At 39.2% G+C, this 12,407-nt stretch overlaps 1 protein-coding gene across 4 annotated transcripts; it reads right to left on the bottom strand.

Moving 5' to 3' along the window:
* Positions 1–1,834: 1,834 nt before the first annotated feature.
* On the bottom strand, positions 1,835–10,483 carry mmaa (metabolism of cobalamin associated A). Of its 4 annotated transcripts, none has more exons than XM_071503093.1 (7): positions 10,406–10,483; positions 9,637–10,039; positions 8,633–8,755; positions 8,212–8,382; positions 7,663–7,748; positions 6,592–6,741; positions 1,835–3,010 (listed from the first exon to the last, which is right to left on the bottom strand). In XM_071503093.1, exons 2-7 carry the CDS (start codon positions 10,037–10,039, stop codon positions 2,720–2,722), a joined length of 1,224 nt encoding a protein of 407 aa, XP_071359194.1. In that variant the 5' UTR covers positions 10,406–10,483; the 3' UTR covers positions 1,835–2,719. The 4 variants fall into 4 exon arrangements, with proteins under 4 accessions (XP_071359194.1, XP_071359195.1, XP_071359196.1 ...); XM_071503094.1 differs by lacking the exon at positions 1,835–3,010 and adding an exon at positions 3,067–4,090; XM_071503095.1 differs by lacking the exon at positions 1,835–3,010 and adding an exon at positions 3,069–4,013.
* Between the last annotated feature and the right edge of the window lie 1,924 nt (positions 10,484–12,407).

The raw sequence follows: 12,407 nt of genomic DNA, 5'->3' as shown, positions 1-12,407 counted from the left end.
TTTTTCAGCGAGGACTAAGAGTAGCTGAGGAGGGTTCGGTCCTGAAGGCGAGGGCTACAGTACAGCCTGTGCTCCAGGAGAGTGGCAGCTGCTGATGTCCTCACCTCCGAGTGACCTGGCACCCTGGGCAACCTCAATGAAGAATGGATGGAGGGCAGGAGGCGGGGGCGTTATGAGGGGGAGGGTGGTTGGCACTGAGGGACCAGTCATTAGGATGATGAATTCAGAGCTGAGTGGAATTAGGGAGACCTCTAGTGGCTGAAGAACATAAGAACGCACATCTTCAGAGGGTGGACATTCTGAACATCACGAACACTAAACATACAAATCCATATTAATAATAAATTCAATCATTACTGTTGAGACTTTTTCACACCTTTATTTCATCCCCTCTTAATTTTGGTAACTCCCTATGATCTGCATTTAATAAAATGGCTCCAAATTGTCTGTAGATGCGATTGACATATGGTGCATTCAATGGGGCCATTCAATGGACTGGCTCCGAGTTATATTTCTTATATTATGCAGAAAAAAAACACAAAAAGTTCAGGATGAAAACTTAATAGTTTCACTTTGCAGAAGTACTTTCTTCCTCAGCCTTAAAATGTCACATTTTTGGAGGACTGAGTCCTTCAGCCGTTGTATGAAAACGCTCTGTATGATGGAAACATGAGCAAGTTTAACAGAAAAAGCTCCAATCACTTCAACTTCATCACTCTTCATTATTTAATCTTAAATGTTGGCTAGAAACACCTAAACATCCTTTAAACTGGCTTTTCACCAACTTTAATTATTTCATGTATCCAGGATTGTATTATTTTTCTTAACTTATTTGATCTATTTTACTATTTATTGTATTTTTATTTTAGACTTCTTTGTTCCGTGGTCTAAGCACTTTTAAATTACATTAAGAAGGGCTACACAGATTATTATTATCCTCATCATTAATATTAGTAATATTATGCCGTACAATCCGATAACACCTAAAGGCTGCATCATAAAATTAGAGTTAAATCAATACTTTTGACACATTTTTCTTAAAAACTGATTATGTGCTTCACAAAGGTAGTATTTTGTGGCTGACTTGCATTATATTGTACTTGATGTTCTTTTGTGCATTACCTGTATTCTGACACAATGGAAGAACATGTCAGTCTTGTGTTCAGTGTTGATACGTTTAATTTGATTGAGTGATCAAATCTACAACTTTGATAAGCGATTCATTATTTTGGTTGTATATCGAGGATAAATGGAAAATATGAATTTTGGACAAAAGCAAGCAATCTTCAGATTAGATTCTGGGAATCTTGAACATCTTTTATTGACTGACTGATTATTTGAAAAAGACAAGTTTATTTATCATAACAATCACTTGCAGTTGTAGTTTGCAGATATTTTATGGAGGGTACTGTCATAATGACTCCTATGTCTGTGTGGAAAATACCCGTTGTGTAGATTAGACAAGCACATACTGCTGACGCTATATTCTACCACTGAATACAACAGCAAGTCTGTTTAAAATTAATAAAGTGGCTGCAGTGAAGTTATGAGTATGTGACTTCTCTTTGTCTTTTGATCTCTGGTGGTGTCCAGGAGTGCAGTGCATTATGAAAGTACTTCTAAAAATATTAAAGTGTATTTTGCCTGAATTAGAAGTAACTGAGCTGCTGGCTCACTCAGAGGATACTCTGCACTGACATTTCTGGCTCCAGAGTGCAGGAAACATTTCATTACATCTTTGACAAATCTCAGGACTAATATTCGTAGAGGTTACATTGATCAGTCCCCCCCCTTTTTCATATCATGAGCAAACACAAGGAGAGAGGAAGCTTAGCCAACTGTACTGACAGATTTAATGTTATTCACTTATCCATTTAAACACAGCGTTTATTTAATATATGATTCCACTCAGAAAATATAACGGTGAATGTAAAAACATCTCGAAAGTGCAGTTGTCCAAGAGAATTTGTGTTTGTTATGGGAGCGATGTCCTCGGCAGTCTAACAAATAGAAACAAGTGACTGTAAAAGCTCACTGCTCCGAACATTATCCTCTTCTCAACACTTTTCTTTTTGGGTTATAAAGTGTCAATCAATCTGTGGGCAAGAGTGTCAGTGACAACTGTTTACCACATATCATACTCCCACTGCAAAATCTGTCACGTCAATATTTATGGCCTGAACAACAAGTCACAGCTTCTCCAAAAGACACCATTTATAAAAGCGATCAGTATTGTCCAAGCTGTTTTGTGTAACAACATGGCCTTTACAATCCTCCGTATGCTTTGTACTAATTTCATTAAAACTGTTGATGAGAGCTGTAGTGTTCTAGTCCAAGAAGACCGTCTCAGTATCATCTTTACATTAGAAAAAAGGGATGATGGCAGCAAAACATTTAATAGTTGCCAGAACTCATGAGCATTGTCTCTCACAAATGCCAGTTCTTAACGTTTCCCTCCACTGTCCAAAGGTGAGACATGAAAACTGTCTGCTCAGCCATGCCTCTCCTGATTTGGATTAAAGCAGGCTGAAACTGAGTCTCTGTGGAAGGGGTGACTTCTGCCTCAGGTATTTTAAATTTCAAATTAAGCATTAAAACAGCTGCTTCTTTTTGTGCAAACCACAGAGTCAAGGTCACACATTCTCACTCTGTCCTGGTGTTTTTTTGGCACGGAGTGGCCTTGATGAACCATAACACATCCACCCAGTCCCACTGTTTACTATGAAGATGATGATGAGAAGCCTTTCAGAAGCAGGTCAGCAGCCAGGCCTGGAGAGATAGCCCCCTTGGTGACCTTCTCCTCAAGGTGCGGCAGAGCTTCTCTGACACTAGGGTGATTTTGGAAATGGCAGAGGACGTTCTCCTGGATCAGACTCCACATCCAAACCTTCTGCTGGGCCCTCCGTCGCCCCTGCAGTTCACCGCTGACAAGCATGGCGTCCCGGTACGCCACCATCTTGGCCCAGACCTCTGGGATGCCCTCACCGGTGTGAGAGGAGGCACGCACCACCTGAGAAGGGAGTTTGGGGGGGGGGGGTGCAGGATGCACTTGTGAATTTAAAACATCTCTTTTTCCAACAAGTAGGTGGTAGTCTGGACAATTCGAGTGTTCAGCCTAAGGATGTCACCAAAGGCACAGCAAACTGCCTTCCACGCTTTCTTCAATACAGAAAGCTTTAAGTGTTATATGGACTTGTGTCTCATATTTAAGCCTCTGGACAGAACAGCTTTGAGCCACTTTGTCAAACTAATGATACGTACTGGCAAAGGCATTCGTCTGAGGTGACGGTGTAGTCCCACTCAGATGCAGCTAATAAAGAAAGAACACTGTCCTGGTAGTCAAATGGTTGAGATAATAACACAAGGAATTGTGTGTGTGCGATTACAGCCGAGGACCCTTGTTGCCCGTCATACCCTCTACTTTAAACAAAAAAAAAAAAAGGCAGAAATCCACAGATATGTTGTCGTGAATGATTTGATGTGTTTTTTGTTTTTGTCTGTAACTGTTTTAATTCTCCTTTGATGGTTTAGTTTGTTTAAAGGTCCTTGGAGAAAGTGTTGTGATGAATTTCCTCCAGTTTTTTTTTATATCTTATTTTAATTGTGACTTTACTTTGTATAGTGTTTTTTTAATTAGCTTTGTTAGTTTTTGGTTGGGTTGGGTCAGTTCTACGGGTGTAAATAAGCTGCTAGGCTAACCCCAGCACATTTACTTTTGTTTTTAAAATGTCATTGTTCATTAATGTCTGTTTGTATAAACAAATAAACAATAAAAAAGTTTTTTTCAGCAATATGTCATATGTGAAACAGAAAAATACTGTTCTTTCCACATTGCAAAGCAAACGATGCGGGTTTCTGTCAAAAATATCTCAGCAATGTTGTAAGTGTATTAAAGTTTAATAGTAAAAGAGCATTTTACAGTAATGTAATTTCAGTTGAGTCGTCAGAGTTGCTTCTTTCCTGCTCTGTGAGTTGCTTCTATGTTTAAGATTTGTTTGCGATGCACCTCCATCCTGGAAGAAACTGTCAAGTCACTTTTCAAACAGTGTGTGTTTTCATCTCCCCGTAACACCTTGTTCACACAAGCAATCTGAGGATAAATGTCACTTTAGTGTTCAGTTCTTTTTTTGTCTCTTTTCAGAGCTTGCTACAGAGTCAAGAGCACATGATGAAATTCAGCGCAACATTCAGATTCAAAGCAGACACAGAAGTGAAAAGTGCCGCAGATTTACAGGAACACAAAAAAGTCAGGCCAATCAGACGTGCATTTAGGACCCACTAAACTGCTTCCGTAAAAGTTCACCTTCTGTTTTTAATCACTGCAGTACACACTAGTGAGTAGAAAGGAGAAGAGGGAGTTTGGAGGAGGAGAAACAAGAAGAGACTACAGTGCCGAAGTAAAATAAATCACACAGATTCTCTACAATCACCAGATTGCTGAAGTGTAATGAAATTACATGTATCACTGGGAGATAATTTGGCATCAACTGGCAATTGGTAAAGTTGAATGTGACAAGCTGGTAAATATTGGAGGCCTATGATCAACAGCCAATTATGAATCTTGTAATTATATCATTGGGTTAATCATTTTACAAGGACTGGATTTGTGTCTGATGCAAAAGCAGGAAATCAAACTTGAGAGTAACCGTACCGTACTGTATGTTCGCATATTGTCTTCTGTAAATGGCTAATTAAAAAAAAAACAAAAAAAACCTACCCCTACTGGCTTCCTGCCATGTACAGATTTTTGCCTTTAGATATGCAGGATTTATTTCTTCCACCCCAGTACAATTAAAGTGAACTGAATTTTTGTTTGTGGTGCTCAGAGCATTAGAAAATTACATAAAAAAAATATTGTGTTCCAGAAACCACGTCCCCTGCTTTTCTCAGTACTTCACAGACCTCACTGTTTTCATTTGAACAACTTTCTACCACAGATATAGTCCCTCTAAAAACTGCTGACATAGAGAGATGTACTAATTGAATAGAGGCAAGTGAGAAAATATGTTTTTGTTGTGTTTTGGGGTTATTTTTTTTTTTGGTATCCTGGGTGAACCAACTAATATTGCACTTTCATATCATTGAGCGACGCGCAAGACACAAATCAAGCTCCAGCATTACACTTCCCTCAATTCAGCAGCGCTTTTGCTCGACCTTTCCCTGTAAAAACCTTTCAAACTCCAGGCAGGGTCTCTGTTTAAAATCTCTAGTCTCCACATGAAACTTACCTAGTTCACCATAAAGGTAGGACTACAAAGTGCTATCATGTTACATAGCAGACGATGAAAAGCATTTGCATAAAAAAAAAAAATTAAAGACGAGCTAAATTTGTTAAGGGATAAGTAAAAATTGGGGCAAGAAAGCATCAATAAAATGTCTGAGAAATAATAAGTCTTGAGGTCTGATTTGACATGAACTGAGTATTTTATCAGACTTGACAAAACAGATGATATTTTGCAACTGTTTACACAGGTTAAGCTGTACTTCCTGTGACTTATAACTATAACTTTGACATGTAAAATTGGTGGAGTTCTTATCATTAGTAGAGCTGAAATGATTAGCTGACTGACAGAAAAATGATAAGCAACTATTTTACTTATTAACTAATCAATTATGTCTATTTTTAAGCAAAAGGTCTAAATATTCTCTGGTTCCAGCTTCACAAATGTTAGGATATTATATATTATTATATATATTTTCAGATTTTTAAAAAGAATCTCTTTGGGGTTTGGAGCGTTAGGATCTAATGAATAATCAGTTAACTGAGAAAATCTTCAGCAGATTAAATGGATAATAGAAAAGTTAGTCGCAGCCCTATTTGTTAGCAGTTTTTTCTTCACATATTATCAAGAAAACAAGAATCAACGTCGCATTCATGACATTCATGTTTTATGTTTTCATGCAGAGCGAGGCAGACAACAAAATGCAGACTGAGGAAGATGAAAAGGCAGCGAGAGACTAAATGAGAGATTATTTTACTATGAGGGCAGAAAAGCAGAAAAGCAAAGGTAAGAATAAATACAGACGATAAGAGCAGCCGATCAGCTTTTATACGAGCGTGCAGGCTTTAAAATGAGCAAAATGTATGACACAGCAGTCGAGTACTCAGAGCAGTCGGGGGGGGGGGGGGGGGGGGGGGGGTGTTGTCTGGCAGCTTGCACAGTGGGCAGATGCTGCATTGGACTGGGAAAACAAAAGGCCAGGCAAGCAGGCAGGTGAGCTGGGACATGCAGGGAGAAGCGAGACACTGCAGCACCGGTGATGTGACATCACCATCATCATCACCACCACCACCATCATCATCATCATCATCATCATCATCACTACCATCATCCTCATCCCCCTTCCTCCTGCTCCTGGGTCAGCTGACCTCTCAGTGGGATGGCTTGCTGGTTTCACATGACAGCTGTGGCTGCCCAGTGGGTCAAATGTTGAACATGTGTCAGTTCTGTCTTTCATTTTTTTTAAAAATGCCTAATCGTCCTGTTGTTGGCTCCCTCCCTCACGCTTTTAGTTAAGATACAGACAAGTAGACAGACACACACACACACACACACACACACACACACACACACACACACACACACACACCTTGGGGTTCCAGGACTTGGACTGTCTCCTGAGCAGTTTGAGTGCGCTGGTGTATTCAGTCTGGATCCTTCTGGCTGGCACCACCAGGTCTCCATCTGACTTCGTTACCACCACCAAGTCTGCCCTCTCAATGATGCCCCTCTTGATACCCTGGACACAGGTTTTGGCATCAGAGATGGGGGTAGATGTCTTTGCAAAACACCATAAATAAATCTGATCTAGACAACTGATCTGCTGAGGGATCTCTGTACAGAGTGATGGATGGTTGGGGCTGTGGTTGCCTGTTTTCTGGCTGAAGTTGATTTGAAGAAATAAATACGATCTGATAGTGTTACTTTCTATCCGTCCCACACTGATGTCAGCTTCTGACCGATCCAAATCAAAAAACATAGTTGAGCTTATTTGTGACAGTTTTTATACCCAGCTGGTGAAAAGAGACTGGCGTCGATGTGAAGAACAACTGCAGCTGTCGATATCATTGAAGCTTCTTTTGACTGAGATGTTATATCTCAATGCAACTGAATGTCTAAGTCACATAGTTTTGTGGTACTTCAGCAGGATTGGTGATATATTCTACTTAAAATCTGAAAAACCTTTTTATGTTTCGATGGCCATGTGTTTAATGTAAGATATAATTCTAATAATTAAAACAAATGCCACTTGAGTTGCTTCATGACCATAATCACCATAATATTAATCCTGATGATTTAGGCTAATTGAGTAATTAGCTCATGAGTAATTTAGCTAATTAATAAATAGATTACCACACACAGACACATACATGCATAATGTAGCGCTCTCATGTTATTATATTCCCCTGACCAATGCCAGAACATACTGCAGCGACTGCAAATTCTCAAGACAACAACAGCAAAGCGGTATAGAATAACCTTCAGTAAACTGAAAGAAATAATGTGTTCCAGCTCTAAAAGCAGCTTCCTAACCTGACAGATTAGCATTGGTTGAACTTTATTCAGCCAAACAGAAAAACATCTTTGTTCCAGTTCCTAACAGATGACTCAAGAACTGACACCGATGACGAGCCTGCTGCTGCTGATGTTGTTCACTGACCTGGAGTTCATCGCCCCCTGCTGGTGGAATCAGCAGCACAAACATGTCAACCATGTCCGCCACTGCAAACTCCGACTGGCCCACACCTGTATGATTTTACAGTACCATGTGAGAACAAGAGAAAAATATAAGTCATTCAGCGTGAAATAAGATTATTGGTCAGAACTTGTTCAGATGTTCAAAAATTCTTTTGAATAATCATGAGCTTTCACACTCTTCACAGTGGATAGATTCTAGCCTCTGGGACACACATAGTAATGGCCAAACTGTGGCTGTGGCACCAAGATCGAAAACTGAGAGCTGAGAGACTGATCAAATATTTCATCATATTCCTACATTTTAATACTTAGCTTTCATCCTATCTTTCCTGATTTTAAAACTTTTTTTTTTCATTTATTCTGCAGCTTATTGAAGGTGTTGGAGACAGCTCTGATAGGCTTAATATGGTTTGGCTAATTTAGTTAGATACAAAAAATGAGGCTGTATACTATGGAAGGTGGAACCAAGTTTGTAACAGAAATACACAGAATACACGTGTGTATGTCTTACCTACGGTCTCTACTAGGACGATGTCATATCCTGCCCCCTCACAGAGAACGATGGCTTCATTGGTTGTTCTGGTGACTCCACCAAGTGTTCCAGAGGTTGGTGACGGTCTGATAAAAGCGTTCATGTCCCTGGAGAGTTCAGTCATACGAGTCTTATCACCCATCAGAGACCCTGCAACAAGAGGGATTGTTTCAGTTTGTAGCAGAAATTAAAACATTGGTGTAACATGATTGGTTGATTGTACAAGTGGCATCTTAATCAATCCATCAGAACACAAACAACATAATAAATAGTAAAGTTATATTGTTACACATCACATTACAGTTTCCCACATATAGGTCTGTTGTCTGTTATAAAACACCATTATCCCAACAACTGTTCTTCAGTATCATAAGTTTATGATCTGTGTCTCAGATGCTACCTCCTGTGGTGCAGGAGGACGGATCAACCGCCAGCACTGACACTTTATGTCCACGTCCTGTCAACATCTTCCCCACCACCTCTATGAAGGACGACTTCCCTGCTCCAGGAGGACCAGACAGACCTGAGAAATCAACAGAGAGATCAAATCAGCAACAAATGGCACAAAGATCTGTTGTTTATGAGACTAAGCAAGTTTTAATTAAGAATGAGCAAAATTTTGTAGATTTGTTGTACAAAGTAGATGAATGAAACTGGTCTCATGTAACCCTTATGTGGCTACTCAAAATAAAAGTAATGAGTAAGTAATAAATCCCCTAAAAACCTGGTGTCAAAAACATTTCTGATGTGCTTGTAGAATATAAACATCGAGGTTCCCATAGATTGTAAAAAAGCAGATGAAGCCAACTTCCTGATGATAGTAAACACACCCCAACTTCAGCCACTTTATGAATAAATGTATGTTATACAAACTAACTAAGCGATATATGAGTCACAGAATACTGTCCTCCACTAAATTGACAGAGGTGAGCATATGGTTACTTAACTCGCCAAGCACTTTATTAGGAACACCATACTAATACTGAGTAGTTCAATGCATGAATAAGCACGTGTACATGTGCTTCTAATAAAGTCCTCTGCAAGTATAGTTTATAACTAATGGATCCTAAAAACAATCATCCTGAGAAAATACAGAATGCTTTACATTTTCTCCTGAAATGTTTATGATATAATGGTAAAGAACAAGCACAAAAGTTTGAATATCTGCATTGTCAGTGTAAAAACGCCAGTGTTGTCAGACAAACCCCCTAGCAGTCCGTACACCTTGTCTATAAAGAAGAATGCTTTTCAAAAATCATAACTTACACCAGAGATAAATCAATAGAACAAAACATCCATGTCAGCCAAACAGCACGTCCCCAGTTTGCTCAAAATGAGACACTGCTCTCTTGATCTCGTCTTCACTTATATGCCCAGCTGAAGACGGAAACAAAGCCCACACACCTACTCTGAAGGCCACTGGCCTCCCTCCGTTGCGACTCTCCTGCTCCGTCCTGTAGGCCAGCACCCTCTGCAGCAGTACCTGGGCCAGCTCTTTCTTCCTGGGATGCTGCGTCTCCACCAGAGTGATGGACTCAGCCAGAGATGCCCGCTGCCCTCCGATGAGCCCATCGTACAGTTTTGCCAAAAGTCTCTGCTCAGGGCCACTCAGGTCCTGTATGTGCTGGCTTAGGGCTGTGCTCACACCCCTTCTGTGCTTGCAACTGTGACCCGGGATGGTGTTTTGGTAACAGGAGTGGGAACCTGTGAAGACCCTTTGATGGAGGCAGCATGTCCTGGTGGAGGGAAAGGAAGAAATGTAGCGGAGGAGGCCAAACCGTCCCATTTTAAGATAAATGTGGGGCATCTAAGAGGAGAAAACAATGGAGATTTTTTTTCACCCTTTCATGATAGCTTAAATAATTTAGCATCAAAGTAATAAAAAAAAAAAGAAAGACACCATATTCAAACCTATTTTGGCCCGAAACTAGCGGTCTCTTAAGCACTTGCTAACTCTAGCCGAGAATTCAAGAGTTGTTAGCTGTGACATGGCTAAACAGCAAAGTGATACAACTTCAACACAAGCAAAAATCTGTCTCCTCTACTGACCACCGGGCTAACGCTATGTCAGCGCAACATACGCCACTGCTGTAGCTTTAAACAGTTTTCAAAATGCATTACCAGCAAACAATGTACACAAAATGTTCATGAAATCATAGGAATTTACGCTGACCTCGCACCAGCTTCATGGAGGTGTTACTCGAGTGTTACAGGTTACATATCGATGGTTGTTTCATTCATTCTCTTCCGTTTCCGCTGACGTACGGCACCGCCCCCCGACAACTAGTTCCGTTTATTTATTTATACGATAAAAATATATTTAAACACTATAAATAAAGAAGATACGTGTCAAATATTTTAGTCTTTGTAAAAACAAATACAAGTGATATGAGTATGAGTGATATATGAAAAGTATTCACTCTATTCAATCTAAAGATGACAGTGGACAGGTTTAACCAGCAGACTGCAGCAGAGGTTCATTTTTACATCCCACAGGCTGGGTCTATTACCTGAGCCAAATCTGATAATAAAGTCATTAAAAAGCACTGATTTCAGTTTCCCTAGATAAATACATTTAATTATTTTATTTTCAAAAGACTAAACTTTTTTTCTAGCATGCTGTAGCCAGGAATGTTACTTATAAAATGTTTTTGTATGTGATTTTGACAAAAACTGGCTGGAAAATCTTCAGTGCCAGACCTCTGATGTTCATATGTGGTCTTATGTCTTAAGCTATTTTTGATTAGTTAATTGTTCCATCCATTTTCCATCGATTTGCTGTTGCTGATTCAGGCCCAGGTTGTGTTTAATGATTGATCATTATATCATTAGGAATTATAGGCTACTGTTGGGAAGTAGGGACAACTTCATGCACTAAATAATTCTAATCCATTCACTGCTAAGAAGTCATAGTCTGAAATGTGACATGGGAGCCCAACTACAACTACTACTTTTTGTGTAACAAGCCAGAAAGGTTGGATATCACTGGGTCATTTTCAACAATGTATTTACTAAGATGATTCTACTATTTTTGTAAAATCTAAATCTGTAAGATAAATGTAGTGGAGTAAAAATTTTTTTAAAAATTCTGAAATGTAGTGAAGTAGAAGTATAAAGTAACATAAAATGAAAACATTCAGGAAAGTACCTCAAAATTGTACTTAAGTACATTACTTGAGTAAATATACTTAGTTACTTTCCACAACTGGCCACAAGTTATGATACTCATAAAATTGTAGCATGTTTGCAGTTTTGACAGACAATGAATTATTTGTTATTTTGCACTTAGTCGACACTTTGGACAAATAAAGTACAGGTAATAAAATAGTGGGTATATGTAAGTGTATATATGAGGTTTTACTACTAAAAAATAAATAAAACAAGAAAATACAACAGGAATGACAGAAAATAAATAAAATCTACAACTTCTGTAAAAATCCTTGATCTCTTCACTTTGTATCTGTTTGGGCTATACTATAAAACAAATCTGTGTATTTGCCCACTTCACTCACCTCTGTATGTGTACTTCAAAGCCTAGACACTGCTCAAAACATTAGGGATTTGACCTATAGTTTGGAATATTTTAATTTTATACTGCATGCAGTGGGAAAGTATATTCACTTACTTTCTCAATCTGCTAATTATTTACACATTTATTTTAGAAGTGGTTAAGCCTACCCACTATACAGCGGATAAAAGGCAACACCTTATATGGGCTTTTTAATACATCACACATCACATGATGGTTAGATGAACACTGATACTTTTAGTCACTGAGATTCAGAGTGTCTGCTCCACCTGATGTGCTTGTCTGAGGAATCTGGGACAAACATGCAAACTCTTGGGAGGCAGCAGTACTAACCACTGCGCAACCATACCACCCACGTCATGTACAGTCAAATAAAAGTCCTGCACGCAGAAAAACACACACACACACAAACACATTTCAGTCAGTGATTTCCAGGGGAGCTTCCTGGAAGATTGCTCTAACTGTTCCAGTACTGTCACAGTGTGTCCCATAAAACAAAGGAAAACACACAATTTTATGCCTTTTCATGCAACTTACTGGAAAATGCAATTATGCTTAACATTGGTGCAGTTGGTTTTCAGATGCACTTGTAATTGTTGTGTCTCCCTAATTGAAGGTCTACCCACATGCACACCACACACACACA

Source organism: Trachinotus anak, unplaced genomic scaffold (genome assembly GCF_046630095.1).
Source record: "Trachinotus anak isolate AG129_WGS33_773 ecotype Australia unplaced genomic scaffold, CSIRO_AGI_Tana_v1 ptg000019l, whole genome shotgun sequence".
In the NCBI taxonomy this organism is placed as follows: Eukaryota; Metazoa; Chordata; class Actinopteri; order Carangiformes; family Carangidae; genus Trachinotus; species Trachinotus anak.
This window is presented reverse-complemented; position numbering and strand designations above follow the sequence as displayed.

What these genes read in the sequence shown, in the direction of transcription:
- mmaa (XM_071503093.1), bottom strand. Translation starts at nt 10,039, where the DNA reads ATGCCCCACATTTATCTTAAAATGGGACGGTTTGGCCTCCTCCGCTAC. An exon ending in GCCAGTGGCCTTCAGAGTAG is followed by an intron (nt 8,756 to 9,636) that starts GTGTGTGGGCTT and finishes TTGATTTCTCAG; the next exon opens with GTCTGTCTGGTCCTCCTGGA. An exon ending in GTCCTCCTGCACCACAGGAG is followed by an intron (nt 8,383 to 8,632) that starts GTAGCATCTGAG and finishes CTCTTGTTGCAG; the next exon opens with GGTCTCTGATGGGTGATAAG.